At 40.7% G+C, this 23,264-nt stretch overlaps 3 protein-coding genes across 7 annotated transcripts in view; 1 reads left to right on the forward strand and 2 right to left on the reverse strand.

The window, feature by feature from the left end:
- The window catches only part of LOC103146101 (glycerol-3-phosphate acyltransferase 4), a 13,949-nt gene extending 9,206 nt beyond the window's left edge, over positions 1-4,743 (reverse strand). The window contains exons 1-4 of the mRNA XM_007563849.2: positions 4,593-4,743; positions 3,278-3,934; positions 647-716; positions 221-521 (exon numbers count right to left, since the gene is read on the reverse strand). Coding sequence (XP_007563911.1) covers positions 221-521; positions 647-716; positions 3,278-3,445 — 539 coding nt within the window. The 5' untranslated portion in view covers positions 3,446-3,934; positions 4,593-4,743. The remainder of the gene's footprint in view (positions 1-220; positions 522-646; positions 717-3,277; positions 3,935-4,592) is intronic.
- Positions 4,744-5,630: 887 nt separating this feature from the next.
- On the reverse strand, positions 5,631-10,568 carry polr3d (polymerase (RNA) III (DNA directed) polypeptide D). Of its 2 annotated transcripts, none has more exons than XM_007563862.2 (10): positions 10,480-10,568; positions 10,115-10,254; positions 9,127-9,303; positions 8,121-8,164; positions 7,850-8,010; positions 7,637-7,761; positions 7,386-7,542; positions 6,660-6,907; positions 6,428-6,580; positions 5,631-6,325 (listed from the first exon to the last, which is right to left on the reverse strand). In XM_007563862.2, the coding sequence occupies exons 3-10, from the start codon at positions 9,283-9,285 to the stop codon at positions 6,209-6,211; spliced, it is 1,164 nt and encodes a 387-aa protein (XP_007563924.1). In that variant the 5' UTR covers positions 9,286-9,303; positions 10,115-10,254; positions 10,480-10,568; the 3' UTR covers positions 5,631-6,208. The 2 variants fall into 2 exon arrangements, with proteins under 2 accessions (XP_007563924.1, XP_007563933.1); XM_007563871.2 differs by having other exon boundaries at positions 10,090-10,254.
- Positions 10,500-22,985, forward strand: phyhip (phytanoyl-CoA 2-hydroxylase interacting protein). Of its 4 annotated transcripts, none has more exons than XM_016677581.1 (6): positions 13,027-13,679; positions 14,231-14,297; positions 16,968-17,144; positions 18,904-19,078; positions 19,897-20,014; positions 20,099-22,985. In XM_016677581.1, the coding sequence occupies exons 2-6, from the start codon at positions 14,292-14,294 to the stop codon at positions 20,643-20,645; spliced, it is 1,023 nt and encodes a 340-aa protein (XP_016533067.1). In that variant the 5' UTR covers positions 13,027-13,679; positions 14,231-14,291; the 3' UTR covers positions 20,646-22,985. The 4 variants fall into 4 exon arrangements, with proteins under 4 accessions (XP_007563951.1, XP_016533067.1, XP_016533076.1 ...); XM_016677590.1 differs by having other exon boundaries at positions 13,029-13,679; positions 14,231-14,289; XM_007563889.2 differs by lacking the exons at positions 13,027-13,679; positions 14,231-14,297 and adding an exon at positions 10,500-10,577 and having other exon boundaries at positions 20,099-22,753.
- Positions 22,986-23,264: the final 279 nt, after the last annotated feature.

Raw genomic sequence — 23,264 nt, forward strand, 5'->3', positions numbered from 1 at the left:
GTCATTGCCAATAACCAAATCTATACCACATATATATATATATATATATTTGTTAGAATTCATTTTTACTTTCAGCTATATCATAATAAATACTGCTGCCACACATCTCCTTAAATGTCAATATGATTATTCCTCTACATTACCCAGTCCTAACCAACATACATGACAAACCCTAGAGGTTTTAGAAATGTGGTTGCTACGGTGACGCATCTCCCCGTACCTGAGAGGCAGCAGGATCCCGTAACGGATCAGGAGGCCCAGCCACCACAGGACGGTCAGCCTCAGGCTGATGTAGTGAAAGTTGTTGTTGCTGCGAGTCAGCAGGTTCCAGGACTCCAGCTCCTCAGCAGAAAACCGCTTGGTCACCTCGTCGTCCATGATGCTCTCCACGCCTCGCCGAGCGAAGTAGAAGATGTCGGACATCTCGAACTCCGAGGCAGAGTCCAGGTCCTTGTTGCTGCCGCTCCGCCGGATCTCCTTGATCTCCTCCTCCAAGGAGGTGGGCTCCCTAGCGATTATAGCTACAGCGAGAGACAGGCAGACAGGCAGGCCACACGTCAACATTCACCTCTGGAGCAGACGCAGCTGCTGAAAACGTTTCCAAAACGAACCAAATTAAAACAAGACAGCCGCGATCGTATCTTACCATTGGAGTAAGGTTTGTACAGGTGGTGGTTTTTCTCTTTGGCTCCCCTCTCTATCCTAAGTGTAGCCCACTAGAAATGTAGAGCACAGGTTACATCAAAGTTTAGACGACACCCAGAAGCATTGGCATTTCGATCGAAAGCCAGTACAAGCACAGAGAGTAAATACAAAAAGTACTGAAACTGTGTTTGTTTTACTGTGCTGAAGTTGTTTATTTTCCTGTTCAGTTGACACTAGATGAACGGATGAGGTTAGCTGGACTGGAAGGCAGGCAATATTTTATTTTTATTTTGTCTTTATTTAACCAGGGAATATCTCAGAGAAACTAAAAACCTCTTTTCTAATTCAGACCCGGTGAAGGAATTTGTAGACCGACTTCTACGCAAGGACTGCTCAATGTTATTGCTAAGTGTGCCAATTAATTAACCTCCAGATGAATGAATGAGTGTTTGAAATTCAACATTTGTTGGTCATGAAAACACATCTTGCATGCTATGAAGACGTTAAGAACATAAACATTTAATTTTTTTGACACTTTGTTCTCTGGAAAACCAATGTTTACATTAAACGGCTTGAGAAAAACTGCAAGAATCACCGTCATGGAAATAAGTTACAGAAAACCTGATTTAAAATGTTAGGTCCTGATTTCAATCCCAGCTCTAACCACAAGATAATGAATTAACACCTAAGAAGAACTGGAAAAAGCTGGCCATTCCAAGTGCACGCCAAATCAAACAAAATGCACGACGAGAAGAGAACAGGGTGTTCCCAAAGGCCAGCAGGCGAGTAGGAAAGGATCAGGAAGTATGGACCGGGATACGGTGCCTGAGTTTTATTTAGCCAACAATCCAACATGACACTAACACGGCACATGATAAGTTCAGAGTATGAAGGCTGGAGTCAAAGACATGGTACTGCATGGAAGCTGCCTGTGTCCAAACACCTTAACGTTACTACCGCTGGGATCTGGAGTTTGTTTGTCAAACACGGGAAATTCAAAGAAGGTTGAATTTCTTTTGTCTCTTTATGTAAAATAGTAATAATAATTAAAAAAAAACAACATTAACTGACATTTTGAAATCATTTTGGAAAAAAAAAATTAAGTTTGCGGTTTTCCATGTGCAAGAACCAATTATCCATAGTTGAGACACGGCATTGGCCAATGAAGCTTTACCTATTGCTTTCTGTCAGAGCAACCTTTAAAATGTGTTGCAACAAGCTGTGGTACCGATTCATCCTTTAAAAATGCAGCAACAGGGATTCTTGGCGTGAGCAAAAACAGAAACATCTGTCTAGGAACAGTGGAAACGGCTTAATGAATCCACCGTGACCTGTGGCAGCAAAAACTGCATGTGAACAAAGGAAACGCTGAGCTCTTTAAAACCTGCTGAACATCAGATTTGTCCTCACGCGTTGAATCTTAAAACGGATAACTAAAAAAAATTGATCATTGTTTTATTAAGTTAAAAGCTAAGCACAAACTTCAGAACCTTTCATATGGCATTTGTGTTTCGACCATTTTTTTCCATGAAGGCATCTCAATACTTGTCATTTCTTTCTGCTCTACAGGTGATGCTACAACAGAGTAGAGAATAAATGAAACACTGTTGTTGCCACATCGCGCTATAAACTGGGAAAAATAAGTAAGCACTGGAGCCACATCAGTTAATGATATAGGTCTGCAGCATAATTTCCCGCTGGTTACATAACAGCGGAAGGTCACTTAGTAGGGCTGCTGTTAATCTGCATCAGCCAGTTAATGCAACACCCACTGGTTGGACACTAAACACAGCCCTGAAACAGCTTGAGCTGAGCTCAGGTTAGATTGGATTCCCTGAAAAAACGCTTCCTAAAATGTACAATGATGGGACTAAATGTATAGGTTTACTAGAGACGTATAAAGAAAACAGCTTGATTGTTTTATCGACAGTCAGTGAACGCATCGTAGCTACTTGTTAATTTGTTGTGCTGACACTATTTGAGAGTGGAAGTTTATTTTATTGTTTCACATTCTTGTCCAGACCTGGATTATGATCAAATAAAACTCCCAATGTTTTTCACACTGCAAAAATGATCCTTAAGACAAGATGCTCAGTTTAAAACTTTAGCTGTGGAATCATTTTATATTTTATTTGAAATGACAGTGGAGGTGTGTCACTGCAGAGCTGTGTAACATCCACTGCTCTCTCACTTCTTAACGCTCCTGCAGTGTTTCAATAAACACCCTACTGATTTAACACAGAGCTGTAAACTAGAACTTTTCTTTCCAATATTGATATACAAAGAAGCAATGAAATTTTATATTTCCAGATATGGTCTGGTAATCTCTGATAATTTCTCTGATGATTTCTGTAGTTTTGTATTTCTTGAAATAAATTTAGCTCTTAAAGAAAAACCATGCTCAAAGCAAGAACTCAATATCTATATTCAGACAAAAAAATAAATAAAATAATTGGCAGATGGAACAAACTCAGCATAACTCCAGGTTACAAAACCTCGATGTCGATGAGTTTTGTGTGTGTGCTGTGGTCAGCTTATCATCTTTATTTATGACTGCAGCGTCATGTTCAACTAAACACTTGATTCATTGAACAAGCAAAGAAAAGCAGATTGAAAGGCAGCGAGCTCTTACCTCAAAGATCTTCAACAAAGTCTTCATGTAAAGCCGCCTGATGCCAAACGACACCCCAAAAATGGCCGGAACAATAATGAAAACCAGAAGCAGGGTGAACCATACGGTGAAGGAGATGCCCAGCAGAATGCACAGCAAATTATCAAAAGGGTTGAAGAAGAGCTCCATCCTGACGTAAGAAGGGGCTATTATTAATATTTATATATAAATATATATATATATATTTTTAAGTTAGAGATTAGAGTTCCTGTAAGTGCAGGTCTCCACAGTCTGGACCCAAGAGCCCCGGTGGGGATTTGTCACGAAAATGCCCTCATTGATATCACCAGAGAACAGAGCTTCTCCAGACATTTACTGAAAAATCAATCCAAAAGCAAGCAGACATCTTCACCCTGCCCCTTAGGGCATTTTTCCCAGATTTCATTGGTCTACTAAAAACTGGGATGAGTTCAAAGTCTAACAAAAAAGAAGAGAACGAGAGTAAGAGAGCGAGAGAGAAAAAAAATATCCGTGTCCTGTCCTTGCTGCAGATGTCCTTTTGGTATTTCAGAGAGAATGAATTCCCGCTGACGACACAATACAACAAAAACAACTGGGCTCGGCAGGTGTTTCCCTCGTCTGTTGGAAGATCCGGGGTCTCCGCTGCTGGGTGACAACCTGCAAAGATGTGCAAACAAACCATCAGGGCTATCTGTGCAACAGTGAAACGTCCCTTTCCGACTGAATGCTGACGAGTAATGTAATAATGCAACGCAGACAACGTGTCCTTGTGTACACTTCTGTAATACCGGTTTTCAGCCCCTCATGCTAGCTTCCGGCTTTTCTTAAAAGACACTTACTGCAAGTACTTTCGCGCAATGTTTACAACCATGTATGCCTTTTCTGTAATGGGCCCGATAACATAATCAGACATTCGCTGTGTAATGTTGGCTGCGGCGAGGAGATAATATTAGCTGTAGGGAGGCCCATCATCAGGAATTCATGATAAAGCAGGACGGCTAACAACCGCTGTCTCTTTAAATTCACTCTGGAGCTTTACACATATATCCATATCCCTACGTTTAATAAGGTTAAACATCTGTGTTAATATAACCTCCGGAAGCCAGTCATAAATGATCCCCGATGCTGAAGTTAGCTGTGAGCCAGAGCGCTAGCAGTTAGCCCGCTGTCATCCCTCAGCAGAGAGGTTTGAGAGCACTGAACATGCTGAGCCAACCTTTCACGGGATTTAAAACAACTACATGGCGCTCCGTGTATTAATAACTCAGCTGTGAAATACATGGGTGAGGCTGAACGGTACCTATATCTGACCAACCTTCAGTCACTGTGCCGACACAGCACGGCTTCCCCCTTCCATCCCTCTCCGCCTTTGTCTCGCTGTCCGCGGCCAAACTCCACCCGCCGGACACCACGAGCGATCAGCGGGCGACCAGACCAGAGGCATCAGCCTACACAGGACAGAAGAGCTCCGAACAAATCCCTAACAGCAAAATCTACATTGACACCTGGTGGCCGAAGTGAGCTATTGCAGCAAGCTTTAAGAAAAAGTAAACGCTTGTAAAATTTGGGCAGCGTTTCTGGAGGTCCAAAAATGGCACAATTAAAAAACAAAAAAGAAATATGCCAAATTAGACATAAATCTATATAGCATGGTAATAAATTAGAGTGTAATTGAAAAGTTAATTCATGCCACTAGATTGGTGCAAAAATTGAAACTCGTGTCAAAATCTTAACTCTAAATTGAAATTCATTGTTTCATATCAAGTACTGTGGTCATTAAAACAAGTTTGGATATTTTTGGCAGTGTGCCAAGTTCTAGGAAATTAGCTTCTCCATAAAGCTTGTCAGCAGACATTAGCATGAAGGCTGAAAAATAAAATATATTGCTGCTTTGACTTTTGACTTTATAAAACAATGGGCCAACACTAGCATCTAACATGGCTCTCCAAATCACAGTGGGAATTTCTCACGGGATACATCTGTTTGGTATATCTTGAAGCATCGACTCCAGCTGGAGTCCACACTGAAACTCTTGCATGTGGTTTGCTCCAATCCTCTCAGGATATGGTTATCCCTGTGCTGTACATTCTTTTAACCAAACTTTCTCTCCTCACTCAACTTCACAATAAGTCACATCGAGCCCCAATGTGCCTCAATGTGACACTTTGTGAAAAGACAGAAGACTGTTTGTTGCTTATCCTCATTGTTTAGTCTGCTGGACAACTGTCAATGCCATGACATTTCCATAGTAAAACACAGTATTTTTTTTTTTCATTGGTGTTATGCAAGACATATGAAGACATTTTCTACTCATAAAAGCAAACAGGAAAAAAAATGCAGAAAGTAGTGTAAATGATCTAAATATGCATTTGACTTTATTTTGGAATTACCAAACGAGTTTTGCAGCAGAGGACACTTGCTACACAATGTAAACATTTTTTCCTACAATTGGTTTAGGACTTTAGAGAGCATGAATCTATATTTCATATTTGGCAACTTGAAATTTTTCATCTTGAATAGGTAACGAAAAAAAAAAATGATGAAAACCAAATATACCGGAAGTAATTCTGTAATCCGAGTGAACCAGACTTTAAAAAAAAAATGATTTACTAGAGTAGGGATACTCTGTTTTTATTCACACATTTATATCCATGTAGAATTTTGTCAACTAATTTTACACAAACAGCAACAAAACTTGGCACTCAAGCCTCAAACCACCACCCATCATATTCATAATGAAAAAAAAAACTATAATATGCATAATTGATATATATCAAAGCAATTTTAGCAGCTCTGGAAACACAAAAGGCAATCATAGTAAAACTATCAGCATAGTTTATTTAGAGATGGGGGTCGTAGTTTTTGTTTTATTAAATACTAGTGCATCTAACGCATCAGAGGTAACTGGGAGCCCCTCTGCCTGGGCGAGCATCATGTCTTGCTCTCCAGCAGAGACTCAAAGTCTGGAGAGCAGACCATTTTGTGTCTGACGTTCCCCAACACCGTCAGGTTTCCCGTTTTTTCTCCTGTCTGAACAGAAACCAGCTCCTGAGAAGAGAAGCAGCAGCAGAGAAGACAGTATTTAGGATTGATTTTATAAACATATGTTAAAGTAGCACAAATCAGATCAATGATGACAAAGTATCATACCTGAAGGAAAGAGCACGACGTCCCTAGAGACACGTCAAGGGTGACTTGTCCCAGTATGAGCTGCACCCGGCCAGACTTCCGGACCAGCATCTTCCCAACAACTCCCTCCCTCAGATCCTTCAGATTGCAGCTGTTGTCTTCAGCTTCCTCTTCCTGCAACAAACAAATGAAGTCATTATATGCCTCCTATGCATTCCCACCGGTTGAAATGTCACCGCCTGCCTTCGTCCACCTGCGACTCCGTCTTCAGAAGCACGGACTGCCCGTCCTCCGACTGCACCTCGGTTTTCACCGTCTTGTGCTCCTTGGTGGGAGGCTGGCCGGGCAGCGAGTCGGGCAGCTGGATGAAGAACAGCTCCTCCGCTTTGCTCAGGCTCCATCTGTGCAGCAGGTCAGGGAGAACTTCAGGCTCAGGGAGAGGAGGAGGTTTGAAAGTGGCCTCAACCTTTTTTATCTCCACTTCCTCTTCCTCTTGTTTCACTGTTAAGACAGAATCTTTATGGCGGACAGAAACGAGGCTTACATGTGATTTATCGCGTCGAGGAGTTAGAAAAGCTACCGGACATGGATGCTGCCACATCATTCGGAGCATGTGTTTTCATCCCGCATTTAGTCAGCATTATATAGAACCACCTTTCAGTGAAATTACAACTCTAAGATGTTTCCAGAGACTGAAATGTTTTTGTTCATTTGTCTTTTAAAAACAGCTCAAGCTTCTGGGGATGTTGTGTTCAGGGTGAAATGCAGCGTTAATTGTACACCACACACAATGGTTTCAAAAGCTTTTGGGCTCATCTCCACACTGTAGGCGGGGGAAAATAATACATAAACTTTAAGAAAATCATGTTTTATTTTACTCTGACTTCACAATTATGCACCCCATGTGTCGGTCTGTTATACAGCTGCAAATTCAAAATGGTGTGAGTGTTTTTTCAAGGCACTGTTATTCTGAAGCTACCTTCAACTGAAGACTCCATGGGCTCATCTGGGTCTGGCTTTTCTACTTTAATGGCTGAGCTGTTAAACTCCTCCATGAATCCCCACCCTGACACAGCCAGGGGGAGCTGGACGGGGCAGCTCCTCTGCTCGCTCCTCAGGAATGGGTCATCTATAAACTAAATGAAAGGAAATAAATCAGCAAGCAAACATTCACACAGCATGTAAACCTAAAGCGCACAAACAGATGTCTGATGGCCAAAGGAAACGCACGTTTTCTCGCTCCAGTTTGCGCAGAATCTCTTTGGTTTCCTCTTCGGTCTCCCTCTTCTCCTTTTTGATATTGATGATGGGCGAGGGTCCCATGCTCGGAGCGTCTCTTTCACTCTCGTAGCCCCCTGTGTGTGACGACGGGGTTTATATGCACTGATGTGAAACACTGAAGCGTGATTTCGTGAGCAGCTGCTTCTCTAGCTCGAGGCCCACCTCTTCTTTTCATCATCGTCTCTCCAGGCCCCTGTTCAAAGATGGAGTGAGACTGGATGACCTCGCCGCGACCTCGGCCCCTGCCTCTTTCCCCGCGGCCCCTGCCCCGATCTCGATCTCCATCCCTCCTCTCTCGCCTTGGCACACCTTCGACCTTTGGTCTGTCGCATCAGAAATAGAGATTATTACCAAGCAGTCTCAGAAAAAATAAAAATAAAAATCAGATGTGTGCAAATATTTTTTTTCGTTTTAAAGGCTCCCATGAACTCACTCTTCTTTAACTTTTCGGCCAATGATGTTGGGGGTAAAGGTTTTCTAAAAAAGGAGGAAAACAAAGAAATGTGTTAGAGATCTGGCACTTATAAATATGTTGTCAATCACTATTATTAGCAATATTTCAAGTATATTTAAATTACAGGTAAATCACATTTATGTCACTAAACAGAAAATTCCCAGCTTTAGTTTCACAACCAAATTGGAGGAAAGGTGATAAATAAGCAGTGTTTTTTTTCTACAAATTATACTACAACAGTATAATTGACAAATAGAAGAAAAAGAATATAGACGTGTTTTCTTTTTTTTTTTTTAACTCATATAATGCCTCTATTAAATAAGATGCTGTAAAGTGCTGCAGCAACTTCACTGGACTAGTTAGATTTTCAGCTACTTCCATCTACTATCATATCACCAATATGTCAATGGAGACCCTGCATGTTCATAGTCCACTACGTTTCCTTATGTTATATAGATTGTAATAAAATACATCTTTTCACTCAGATAACTGGTAGAAAGAACAAATACTGAGCCAATAAAAATATTACTGGATCTTTTCTTTATATTCCAATATAAGGCTAAACTTAATTTGCTCACATTATAATAATTAAAATGTACAGAGAAATCATCTGCTTAACGGAATCAGCAATATTTTCAATTTGATCGTCTCCCACTGCTAATCAGCTAGTTTAGAAACTCAAAAATCTGATCGTTTTTGATCACCGAATGCCCCAAGTCTAAGTGCTACCAGGTTGGGTGACTGGAGCAGTCTTCAGTGTGCCAGTTGGTGTTAAGTTGAGCAAACTCAAAGTTAGATATTTCTAGTATCAGTGATTTAAAAGATAACAGTGTTTTCTGACACAAGTCAAGACATGTCAGGCTGCGAGAGAGATCAAGATTTTCAGCAGCTTACATTAAGGCTGAGACAAGTTGCTCGGTTCTATCTCTGTATGATAAAAGGTTTCCTCCCATTTGCCTAATTAGAAATGAAGAAGAAAAACTACCTTCTTTACTCCTCCTAGCGTTAGGTCTCTGGATCGCACCGACGGCAGGCGTCCAGAAGAGATGCCAGCTGCTGGTCGGCGACTCATCAGAGATCCTATGCTCCCCCTGCCTCCAGGGGCTGGAGCCTGCTGACCGCTGTGGTCACCCGAGTCTGCCATCCTGATCTGCAGAGAGATCTAACAGATAAACACCCTGTAAGTGTGGAACTAACAACTATAAAATACAAACATGTGACATTTATTTACGATTTGCACTTGGTACTATCTGAAGAGTAACATGAGCTGGAACCCACAAAGTGCTGCCCTGAAAAGGTGCAGCTTCCTTAATACTACGGGCACAGCTAGGCTGTGTTAAAGGCTATGTTGAAAAATGAGACAGAGAGCCAACACCCAGTTCAGTTTAGTTTAGTTTTCTTTCCAGTGTGACCAGTTTCACCTTTAACTCCACATAGCTGGTTTTAAATACCATGGGATAAACTTTTAATTCTGAAAAATGTACTTCTCCCCGAATTGATTTTATGTGACTCTTTTAAACATTTATTTTTCATGTAATTTTAGGGTCCAATAGATTGTAGATGTAAACCTTATCCACAGATGTTGTAAGTAAGGCACTTTTATGAGAGCTTAGATCAAAGCTCAAACCATAATTATCTATAAAGATGTTTGAAAAGTAAATAGTAGATCATACTAGATTCAAGTAACCATGAATCTTGAATGTTAAGTGATAATTATTTACATTGAATAAAATGCACTAGTTAATTCTATATTTTTCAGTTATTTTTCTTTAACCAAAGATGTTGCACACTTCACTACAAATGACTAAATGTAATAAAAATCACAATAAAAATCCCTAACACGTGGCCACATTACAGCACAGGCAGGCACATGAGCTCAGCACTATAGTTTACTAGAAGTCCCAAATCAGAATAACAACACATGTTCCGGTTTTGTTCGGCTACTTGCTTTGTTATCCCTCCAAGACTCTTACTGGGTATTAATTCACAGCCAGAAATCCATCCCAGATTGTTGAACAGCAGCTAGAGCTGTTTGTTACCGAGCTCTGACATCACGCACGGCGCCATGACACCGCTGCGTTGTTGTTCCGGTCTGACATCACGGGGTTCGGAGCTGCGCATAAAAACCCGCATGGAGACTTCATTATTGCGTAAACCTTAGCGCAGATAGATCATCTTAATGATGAACCCGCGAGGCAATTCTGCAACACATTTTCTAATGCAAGATTGACTGAGTTTTTTCCCCCTTCAATTTAGAACATTTTACAGTTTTAAAATACGCGTGAAATACATACGTTAAATTTCTTAAAAATGTGTTAAAGTATACGGTCAAACTTACCACATGTTTATTAACCCACAAGGACCCCTTGCAGAGTGACGTCACGCACGCAAGATCCCGCCCACATCTCCCTGCTGGAGGGCGAACAGTTGCTGACGGTGACTATGGTTTTAGCTGTTAAACAATATAAAGCGCTAACTCATGTATGTACGCCTGATACATAAGGGACACAGTGCTTTGCTACTTATTGTCAACACCACCAAAACTTTTTTAATAAGGTCAGGAAAACGTTTTAATTAAAGAAAAAAATGTGTGTGTTATTCTTGCTTGGCTTTGACAGCCTTAACATAAAAATGTAATGTTGAATTTGGTGTGTTTCAGTTCAGTTAAAAAATAAAAATAAAAAAAGGCCAACCACACGCCACCTCTGACAGATTATCAGTAGAGCAGGTGTTTAAATTAGCTAATCAACCACAGCTGTGTTAGATTAGGTAATAGCAGTGATAGTTAATCTATCACAGCTATCAACACTTACGAGTTATTGCAAAATAAACATCAAACCTGAATACATAAGGGACTAAAGGTTCTGTTCTTTGTGTGGGAAATGTGGGAAAAATCATGACATTTTGTGATTTTCTGTATTATAAAATGTATACCACTTGAAACATGTCCACAGATGCAGATAAATTGTACACAACTTTTTTACATCCTAAAAAAAGTTTTTTTTTAAGAATGTAAAAAAACATTTTTTATGTGTACAAAGCATTAAAATAAATAATATTTTTTGCAATGGCTATATGAACATAACTAAAACCTATTAAACTACATTAATCGCAGGATAAGAATCAGATTCATATAATAATACCACAATTGTTTTTAGCTCCCCTGTTTGTAAAGTCCCATTTGCAAAAACCACTAATTTGTTAAGGTTGGAGGGATATTTGATTATTCCTCATTTCACATAGAGTTAGTGGTTCTCTCTTAAGTGCATTCTTTAATCAGTTAACTTATAAATGCCCTTGATTATCTTTCAATCACAAAGAAACAAGCTCAGATATTGAGCTCTAATAAATTCACATTGACTTTTATGTCCCCTTTCCTATGCATTAAAGCAGAATTTAAACTTTCATCTTTTTCTTTGTGTCTCAAGCAAAACATTCCAACAGAACTCAACCAAGGTCACCACTTAACCTTTTTTCAAAATACAAATGAAGTTCAACCATTTCGCATTCTAAAAGATGATAATATGGGTGGATATTTTCATTTAGGATCATTAATAACTTAATCGATCCATCGATGTGGATTGATGTATTGCTACAACCCTGTTTGTTAAATCAAAAATGTATGTGTGCTTCATAAAACTGTAATGCTAATAATACCATATGAAATTAGAATGGAAAATTAAGCAAATGGCAATATACAATTCTATAGCACATTTTAAAAAAATGGAGTAGCCAAATTGCAGTACATTAATACAGAATTATGTATAAAAAAAACATACAAAACATGAACATTTAACTTAAACGGCAGGTGCATTTTAAGATGCCGTACAAGGCAAGATCACAGTGTGTTGAAAGCCAGTGAATAAAAGTGTACTTGAAAAAGAGATTTAAAAAGAGGAGGAAGAAAAAAACACATCAAATCACAGTATTTTAAAATTATGGTCACTGATATTTTCAGTTTGAAAATAATTTACAAACATTTGAAAGTCATCTCATGTGAATAGTTACTTGAAACACAAACCTGAAATTCTGTTCTTTCTTTTTTGTGGTTTTTGTGTCCCCCCTTTCAAACCCCATGCAGCCAGACCTTACAAAACCTTCTGGAAGTGCTACTGCTAAGCTATAGAAATATCACCAATAATAACAATAAACTACACAGTAAACAACACAAACAAAGACAAGGACAGTAAGCACCGTCCCACATTGGTCACTGTAAAATTGTTTCTGTGAAATAATAAAACATCAATAGGCGTTGAGAAAATGTCAATGACAAAAAAATTATTCTAACATCCCTATAAAGGAGATGGAGCGTTTGCTCTTGCACCACAGAGGGGTTTTTGGGACAGCATTGTCAAGCTGCGACTAATGATGGATGACTGCTGCTTAATTACACTGTGAGCCTATCTGTTATCTCTGCTTGCCTAATAATAAATGAAGCTTCTCAATACTGCTCATAGTGTGTGAAATAACAACAATACATCATGGTCACTTTGAAAATTACAACTATGATGTGACTTTGGGAGGATTGCTCCCTCACTGTGAGTCTGGCCTATATTGTCATATTGTCTTTATCCTGTGTTTGTGTCCATTGTTTCTGTAGCAGATTATCATATTAATCTGAGGAAGATTTCTTTAATCTCTAATGGCATCCAAAATGAAGGAAACATAATAAATCTGCTTTCCCTGAAAAATAATGACAGAGGAAATCTGCTTACTTTGGAGTTATACGGTGGCATCCCTCGCCCCCAGGATAGTATGGGACGGGATGTGGGGGTAGAAGCCCTGTGGAGTTCGTCCATATGGCACAACAGTTGGCACATGTATATTTTTTAGGTCTGGTTGGCGCTCCGTGTAATCTACTGGGTAGGAAATCAGAGCTTAATCTCTTCTGATTTTGCTAACAGAGCATGTCAAACATGACTTCTCCTCGTTTGCACTTCCAGTGCCCATAATGTCACCATATTTGAGAGTTGACATTTAGTCAAGGAGCCAAGTGTGCAGCCTACATTGGGAGGAGAGTGTGTGGCTTCTGCACCTCCGGATAGATTTACTCCCCGACTGACGCGTTGTGTACGGTTGGCTGGTGAAACCGTGATGCTGACGAGGTCGACGCCGCATGCTCCCCCGCTGTGGTCGCGTTTCAGTTTACAGATTTCTGCCTTTGTACGGGAGCTTGAGGGGGGGGGGGGGGGTATTCTTTTATGCATCCTGTATCTGTGCAACTGCACGGGAGTCAAAGTAAACACCATGCAGAGATCAGAGGAGAAATGAGACTGGGAGGAGGGGATGCAGGGAAGGAGGGATGGAGAGAGGGAGGGAGAGAAGGTGATGGTGGGGGTTAGGCTGTTTGTGTGACACTGGGAGAGAAACAGTCGGAAGGAGAAGGAGGAAGAAGAAAAAGAAGAAGAAAGGATCCTGTGTGTGCGTTTGTTTCACCTCCTAATCAGTTTTCCTTGGGGACCCATCAGCAGCAGCATCAGTGGAGGAAAGTAAGGAGGAAAAGAAACGTCTCCCATCATAAACCCGAACCTCAGACGAGTAAGAAATGCTCTAAAACTATTCTGCTTATTGATCATTGTCAATGCCGAGAAATTAAATCGGCAGAATTGTTCTATTTAGGTTATTATGAACTTGTTTATTCCACCTCTACTTCCCGTCTATGTACCTCTAAAGAAATATTTGATATGTAATTCGATGGAAATGACTAGTGGATAGTGTTTCACATCAGCAACACACTTAGTGAAATCATTAATGCTGTTACAGGACAGGGAATGGGTTTTATGGAGTTGCATTGATTATTTATTGGAATAGGGCTATTATCGTTCTCATATATTGCTTAAATTGTGCAGATGAACCATAGGCTTTATGTTTTTGTCACATAATTTATCATTCAGCGGCTTTAATCTTCTAGAAAAACTGGATTTCAAACTCAGTGATGCTATATTTGGTTCTGATAAAAAAAAAATACTACACTTGTTTTCTTCTTCTCTTTTACATCAAAGTCTGATTCAGTTCTACATCAAAGTCCTGGAAAGCGTTAAGTTCAACTCAGAAAATTGCTTAATGCACCTTTCTGTTTCAATGTGCAGGATTGCTGCATCTCGACATCTGTGTGTCTGGCGATAGGAGCACGGATGAGCAACCCAACGTATGCATGTGTGGGCAAAGCAGGATTTATGATGTGAAAACTCATTGTAATTATCAGCCAGAGCCAGCTGTCTTGTTTGAAGCAGCTGTCTATTAAAGTAGAGATAATTGACTCTGATTTCTTCTCGAAACGCCAGTTTACAAATGAGGTCATGCAGTGGAAGCCTGTGAATGATATTAAGACCTTTGTCTGAACCGCGCTCACACATTTTTGATCCGAAAGTAGCGCACGAGGAGAGGCGTAGGGCTTTTTGATGACCGGTCCTGTGAGAATCTCTCTCTCTCCCTGCCCCAGATTCCGTCTCTGAAAAGGCTCCATGGTTAGAAAAGAGAGCAGGCAGCTGGAAAGCAGACGCATGGAGACACACGTGATGCATCCCCTCTCTCTGCACTGTCGCCGCGTGAACGAGCTACCTTACAAATTTCACAGTTCAAAGGCTTTAATGAGCTGCTGCAGCCTGTCCATCATCCTGGAGCGGGAGAGCACCTTAGCGAACCCAGCGGTCAAAAATGATGGCTCCTCTACACGCTTGGCTTTCATCGCATCACACAGACAACAAAAGGAGAATGTTATTTTTAGCAGCATCTTTGAATTTGCATATTTTCAGTGTGAGCTTAATAACAGAGAGAGAGAAAAAAGTACTGTTATGTTGTAGGAGACGCTGGAATTTTACAATGCTTTGCAAAAACAGCCAGCCACAAGATTCGGTGAATTTTGGTGTGATTTTATCTAACAGACCAATTCAAAGCAGTTCTTAATTATGAAGAAGAAGAAAAAGGATGCTTGGTTTCATTTATTTATTTATTTTTTTTACAAGTAAAAATCTGACATTTGTATTCGGTTAATCTAATGTCCCTAAGCAAAACCCAGAAGTCACGTAATATAAAGTCATCAATTTAATCTCAGTAATAAATCCAGCTGTTCTGTGAAGGCCTCAGGCCTTTATCAGAGAACATTAACAAACAGACAACGTCAAGCCCAACGAACACAGCACACAAAGAAGCTTAAAGCAGGGTTAAGTTATAAAATAACATCAGAAAAGCTTTAAACATCTCACAGAGCTCTGATAAATCCATCAAGACGACGGCACACCTGCTGCCCTACAAAAACACAACCCTCCACCTGAAGTGGTTCACTTGGCAATGAGAGAGGAGCAACCTAGAGATGCCTGGTAACACCTGAGCTGCTCCATTGGTCTGTACTCCATACATCTGGCCTTCATGCAAGAAGAGGCAAGAAAACTGCCACTGTCATAAGAAGCCAGCATGTCAGGGTCAAAGTAAAGGTCACGGCCAACATTTACAGAAGGTGCTCCGATCAGACAAAACCAAAGCTGTTTTTTTTTTTCTTCCTGTACGTCAGAATTTTTTTTTTACACTGTAAGATCCAGGTCTCACCTTCTTCTCGGTGAAACATTGTGGCGGCAGCATCAAGGTGTGGGGATGCTCACCTTCAGGTCAGACGTGAAAACTTTTCAGAGTTGATGAAAATATGGATGGAGTTAAACACAGGGCAATCCTGGACTTAAAAAAAAAAAAAACTTTTGATGCTACAAAAGATTTAGACTGGGTGTTAGATTTACCCTCAGAGGAAAATACCAATATGTACGGAAGAGGATTAGGGCCACTGAAAAAAAAAAAAATAAAGTCAGCATTTTTTTTTTTCAGTAGCTCAGAAAAAAAAAATTCTCCGAATTCAGAGGGAAAAAAGTAAAAAAAAAAAAAAAACTTGAGAGAATCATAAATATTTTTCTTCCACTTGACATTTTTGTGCTATCTGTTTTGTGACACGTCACATGTAGATCAAAATACATACTGTAAGGCACTGCGGTCAGCTATATTGTAAAAGAAGATTGCAAAGTTCCAGTTGGATGATTATTACTGGAAAACTACAGAGGAGTGGATGCCTCTGGGGGGAAACTCAGCCAAAGTGCATCCACTGCGGAGTCTTCCCATCAGTTAAGAGGCGAGAAAGCGGGAGCTAATGAAACAAACACAGACTGACCAGCAGATTGCTCCCGGCTTAATGCTCTGGGCTGTGTGTGCAGCCACCTGAATCAAGTAGGCAGCGATGAAGATATGACCATACATCACTTGCTGCTGCTGGGGTGCAAACCTCCCCAATTTTGGCAATACGAAGCCACTTTTCTTTCACTTGTTCAGCCGTTTTGTGCAATTTCCAGCAGGGAGGGGAGGTAGAAATGTTTAATAAGTTTCCTATAGTCTTAACTCCTGCTGACACGTGCAGAAAAGGGGCTTGTTTGTGACCCCCTTCCCCGAGAATCACAGGAGAAGACTGTGAGGGAGGCTGCTGATGAGTGGTTGCCTGGAGACTGCTGTAGGTGGATTATGAAATGCACAGGCAAAACAGAGGCTACTCACTCCGCTGGGAGCGTATTGAGTTGTGTAATAACTGGAAATGTCAGTTGAGGGCAAGAAGAGGGAGGTGGAGTAGAAAAATGTTTGGAGAGTGAATAAAAAGGCAGCCACACAAATCCCTAAATGAGTCTAATTAAATTCTGCCTGAAAACGTGTTCATCCATGATGTTTTCCGCTGCTGCTCAGAGCCGACTCCGGTGACACTGTCTAAGGAGATTCTGCACAGATCAAGGCATTGCTATCACAGCCTGTGTTTAGACCAGCCTAACCGTGTGTGTTTATCTCCTAATCTAATGGCAGATGACAGAAATGGACGCCCCTCTCGCCACTCCGTGCAACATCCAGATCTGTGAGGTGACCTGTGACTCTTTCCGCATCATGTGGGATATGCCTCCAGAGGACACAGCCAGAGCAACGCATTTCTTCATCGACCTGAGCCGCAAAGAGAACAGGGATCCGAACCGCTTCAAACACAGGGTCTGAAACTTCATCCTCTGTTTCTTCATCCTCTACCTCCAGGGCAGCTGCTCTGTCTCCATTAACATCTTTCCCCCATGTTCAAATCAGCCAAAATCAAAATTCTCCACAATCACTAAGCCCAGTTTGGTTAGTACAATGGGTCTCATTACATCTTGGTATTCTGCATTTGTTGGGGTATCAGGTTTAACACAGAGTGGTTGTGGCCTTTCAGTCACTTCCAATACAGGCAAAAAAGGGAAAGGGATGCAGTCAACAGCTGCAGGCTTGTGACTCAGTTGTGAATTGTTTCCCGTTAAAGTGAACTAAAGCTGACAAATTCAGCCGCAGCAGTGAGCCGTTCTAGACCTGATTGCATCTAGTGCACTTTGAAGCTACATAATAATAAAAGTAAGAAGAAGAATTGTAGTTTTTGCCAGGGTATATAAATATCAAGCGTATAATGTGGTATGTCTTATTAAGCTAATAGCACCTACCATCTTCTGGAGCTGCGCATCTGTCTGCACACCCTTCACAACAGATTTATCTCAAACATTTTACTAATAAACACAGATGCGTTCATATTAAGCAGAACCTCAGGCCGTTTTAGATTTGTTCACGTTGGCTTTTTTGGGGGGCTCTCTCTAATTAATGAGTGTTAGCATGCTAACAAGCTAATCTGAATGGAGTGGTTTTGGTAAACTACCCTCAAACCTGTGATAATTTTTTAAATTATTATTATTATTATTATTATTATGCAAGCTTCCGCTCCCTCTTGACTTCATTATCATGTTTAAGTGCCATTACTTTGGTAGTGGCACACTGTTGGGAAAAGGAACATCTGCAACTCGAGCAAGTGTTATAGCAGGTTCAATCAATTCCCTTTTATGATGCATTGTATAGGCACTGTAAGAAATATAGGCCCATAGATTCAGTGACTAATGATGAAATTTTTAATTTTTTTGCAATCTGGTTCCCAGTTCACAATTTGGCGCTAGATTAAAGGACTACTTCGGGATTCTGTTTGAAATCTGGACAGCTTTTGGTCATCTCTAGTTCAATTCATAAAATGCTAAGTTGTCACACACTGGAGAGGGCTTCTTTAAAACACACCTTGAGATAAAAAAAAATAAAAAAATACAGTTCTCTTTATCAAAAAACAACAACAACAAAAAACAGTGGAGGAGAAGTGGAGCTGGAGAAGCAAAGATATTTCAAGCAACTGCCTCTCTGACACTTTGCTACGCTTTGCTTGCGTTTCTGCACTCAGTTTCATGTCAACGCTTTCACTCAAATGATATCCACGTGCACATAACATGTGGATGATAAAAATAAAGGATCCCAGTCTCCCTTCTTTGCAGCTGTAAATCCCTGATAGTGGTTATGGCTTATTGCTGCAACCTGCATCCTGTCACTGAAAGAAAAAAAGAGGAGCCAAAGCAGGGATGGGAATTAGAGAGATGTTTCAGGATCGAGGTTATTTTCCCTCTCAGGCAGCAAACGACAAAGCGGCATAAACAAACTTTTGCATCAGAGATGTTTCCATGGATATGCGAGTCGCTGAGCCGGTAATTAGCTGTGCTGCTTAGAGGCCTTGGCCAAAACAAAGCTGTTGATTTGATTAGATGTGTCCTAGTTGCAGTGCCTCTGGCTTGAGAAGGAACATAATGCTAATAATGGAGCGTTTATGCTGGAAAAAAAAAATAACGATTTCACAATTTTAAGTATAATTTACTTCCTTAAAAGTCCATTAAACAATCTTCCCCTCTTTGGTGTTCAGGATGTCCCAACCAAGCTGGTGGCCAAGGCTGTCCCACTGCCCATGGCGGTGAGAGGACACTGGTTCCTCAGCCCGCGGACGGAGTACTGCGTCGCCGTCCAGACAGCCGTCAGGCAGTCGGACGGTGACTACCTAGTGTCAGAGTGGAGCCCGGTGGTGGAGTTCTGCACTGGAGGTAAAACTAATCAGCTCATGCAACAGAGTGGTTGTGTGGGTTGATAAATATGCTTCAGAACTTTGAAGATAAGAGAAAAGTATTCACACCCCTTGAATGTTTTCACAATTCATCCACAAGGACGAGTGAAATGTATGTGGATTGCATTGGATCGACCAACACAAAGGCTTTTTTTTCTTTGTTTTTACAAAAAAAAAAAAAAATCTGAAAACTGTGTTATGCATTTGTTATTCAGTGTCATTGTATCAATAGTTTTACTGTTTATTCTTTTGGAATCTAAAAACTAGGTTCAACTCTGTCGAATAGATTAGAAGCACGTGTGAAAATCACTTTTCAAGCTTTGCCAGATAATCCCAGTTGGATTTAGGTCAGAACTTTGACTGGGCCACTCCAACACACTAATGCACTTTGATCTATCCCACACTGTCTGTAGTTGTCTTGCTGGATAGTAAATCTCCACCCTAGTTGTAAGTCTTTTGTGGCCTCTGACTGGTCTTTTCCGAGGATCACTGCATTTAGCTTGTAATAGATCATTACACCTAGTCTGACTGAAATGAACATCCCAAGGGTATGATGCTTCCAATTTTAATCAGGACACCAACTTTCACATCTAGATGTAATGAGGACTGAATGCAAAAGAACATGACAATGGTTTACGTGAAAAATCTTAAAACTTATGCATCATTCATTTTCCTTAACACATTGGGTTATTTACACAATATGTGAAAAGGCTCAAAGGGTGTGAATACTTTTGGGGGACCATATATTCTAAGCATCTGTCGAGGAGACATGATTATTTTTTAATAACATTTTTGCAGACTATGCTATGGAACACCTTCAGCAGCTTCTCGACAAGGCCAGCGGTCCTGCAGGACGACTGCTGAGATTCTCTGTGTTCTATCGCAACCAGCACCCACAATACTTTGACTATGTCAGGTTGGAGCTGTTCTTCTTCTCTTTGACCTGATTGGTCACACTGATCAAAAGAAATTCTCATTTTCTTTCTGTGTCTTGCGTTAGGAGGCAATGTGGGGGACTGATGCGTCCGGCCCTGAAAGACACCAGCGGGAGTCATGGCTCTCCAATCAACGGCAAGCTCCAAGGAGTCTTCTTCAGCTGCAACACGGAGTTTGACACGGGGCTCCCTCCCAAAGACTCTCCGTACGGCCCCCTCAGATTCCACATTCCAGCTGGAGTCCTGCTGAACCCAAACACCTGCCTGTACTTTGCAGACTTTTACTGCATGTACACGGCATATCACTACGTGGTGCTGGTGCTGGCGCCTGTGGGCACAGAGGGAGACGACTTCTGTCGCACCCGCCTGCCGAGGCTGGACTTGGCCTCCAACCCCTTTCTGACCTACACTGCCCCCCAGAGGCAGGGGGAGGAGCCTGTGTACTGCCACGCCAGTGACGTGATCCTGGAAGTGCTTTTCACGGAGCCGGTTCACGTGGATCAGGGCAGCGTGGAGCAGATCAGTGGGCACCACCAGCTGATGAGTCTGACCACAGCAAATGCCAAGAAAGATCCAAGCTGCAAAGTGTGCAACATCAGCGTGGGGCGCTGAGGGAACCCCTGATAAGTTGATTTTGAGTCGACAGTTCGAAAAGACCCAGAATTGGACAAAACAGCCGAGGAAACTATGGGCTAGTCAGAGGATGGTGGAGAAATACATCTCTTGAACTGTGTTAAAGCTGCTTCCCACCCCACCTCCACCCTGATTTGGAGGAGTTTTTTTATATCGACCCCTTGGATAATATATATTACAGAGCTCTATAGTTACTCTTCACGTGTCTTCATGTGTTCTCCTGCGTCCACAACGTTTCTGTTTCGTCATTTGTTCCGCCGTGGGTTTGATGTTACTGCCTTCCAGAAATGTGAGTTTCAGAAAAAAAGAACGTTGCACAGATCTTTTTGTTGACTTCTCGGGATTCCCTCTCTGCCAGCATTTCTGCCACCTATGACCTAAAGATGCAGACTAATGTGTTGCCCCCTGGCTAAAGATGCGCAATAAGCCTTAAAATAAATTCTTCTAACTCATTGAAGTTTCTGTTTTCCTTTTAGAAAAGTCCTACGACTTTAATTTGTGGACATTTATTCAGTGGGGCGAAACACAATGTTAAAATAGAATTGCTTTTAACATATCCATTGGTGGCAAAATCACTGGTAACCCTGCTGTCAAATACTTTGTACAACCTTTGTTTGCAAAAAGGACAGTACTCAGTCTCTCCTACAACATTTCTGATAGTGGGATATCATACACATATTTCCTTGACCACTGCATTTTCCATAATGTCCATGGAAGAGGGTAGGTTTTGTTTGTGATAAACTCTTCTTTATTCCCAATGACAACCTATTTTAGTTGGATTTCCTGCTGTTTCAAATTGCTGATGAAGCCATGCACTCTAACAAAGTTTCATAGGGAATGCACATGCATGCATACATACACATTGCACATCGTGAATGGATTTGGATAATGCGTCAGTAAGCTTACAATGCACAGGCAGTAACAGTATGTGAAACGTTGTAGGCCTCATAAACAGTGGATTGACTATGCAGTTATATGTATATATTAAAAATCATATCAGTCTCATTAAAATATATTTATATCAATTGCACATATGTCAAAAACCTGTCTATCTGGAGCGTGAATTATCTCTGTATGCTGCACACTTCAAGAAAGGAATGAGAGGAAAATGTTACAAAAACACACTGTAGTTATTCTTACATCACAATACCAACATTTTAATTTGAAATTAAAATGTTAATTTTAACAATAATGCAACTATTTATTTACAAAGAAACAAGAAACACATATCTTAATGGGAAATTCTGAGGTTAACTTAGAACGTGTGTATTTTTTGCTGATTCGTTACTTGATTTGTTTAATTCAGAATTTTGATTTTCTAGATACCTGCTTTATCTTTAAGGAGACATTTGGGGGAAAGAAACAGAGGAATGAACTGTAAGTGTGCCACATTTGGTCCTTCATCTCTGGTCACCCTCGAGAGCCGCAAAGCGGTATCCTAGTTTGGTCCAACGTCAGCCTGAGCTGTCATCTCTCTCTGAGAATGGAATTAGAGGAAGCAGCTCCCACACTGTCATCTACGGTAGAGAGGGTCACCCTGGGACTGGCTGGGGGTCTCTCTTCTGGTGCTGACCTCTGGTCTCTTGACTTCTGGACTGAATTGTAACCAAGTAGAGAAAAGTGTCTTGCTGGAATGTTGAAGAACATTAATATCGATAAAAATAAAGTAATCAAAATTTGACCAACTTGATCCACGCTTGGTTAATACAACTGAGTAGAATTATGTATTTTGATTTTGGGTTTCTCTTAGTTCATCGTTGTGTGTTTCAATGACTGTCTCCACATATTTCCACCAAATGACACAAATTCTTCTTTCAAACTGTTTTAGTATTTTAATGAGTTTTTATAACATTTCAGTGTTTTTGTCTGTTTTTTCAAATGTCTCTGTTTACGTCTTTCAAAGGGAGAGTAGATAGTTCTCATGGTAATGTGACAAAAAATCATGAATTATTAGAAAGTCTAGACGTCTTAGAATAAACAAAAATATACTTTAAAGATAGGCGTCACATCAGTGATTTGGTTAAAAACTATAATTTCTTGTGAAATGTTTCTCCCCCACTGAATAAATGTCCACTAAATAACTTCGACTTGACTTTGCCAAGCATTATATTGTGCGATAATGCTACATTGTTTATAATGAATTTTAAGGCTTTTCCTTTACCGACATCTGTACTTGTTGAAACTCTCTTCCAATACCTTCATGTTGTTGTTTCCCACCTTTATGACATTACTGTTTTTGTCATTCGCTGCAGTTTGATGTTCCTGTTTGTCAGAGACTTAAGTTTCAGTCAAAAAAGTAAAAGAAGAACATACATAAATGATCTTTACATGACTTCTACAGATTCCTTCTCTGTAAACGTGCTGCCTAGGCTTCTGCTTCTAAACCATCAAAAACATTTCCAAATGTCAAATTGTCTTTCACACCTTTGATGCTAAATCCAGTTTTCTGATAAGAGTTAGAACCATGTTCTTGCTCATAAAGTAAAGGAAGGTGAAGGATTCCTGTCAGACTATAAACAGAGCTCAGCTAAGATTGACTTGAGGGTTCTGTGTGTGTGTGTGTGTGTGTGTGTGTGTGTGTGTGTGACAGCCCAGTCA

Source organism: Poecilia formosa, unplaced genomic scaffold (assembly GCF_000485575.1).
Source record: "Poecilia formosa unplaced genomic scaffold, Poecilia_formosa-5.1.2 Scaffold5, whole genome shotgun sequence".
NCBI classification, from domain to species: domain Eukaryota; kingdom Metazoa; phylum Chordata; class Actinopteri; order Cyprinodontiformes; family Poeciliidae; genus Poecilia; species Poecilia formosa.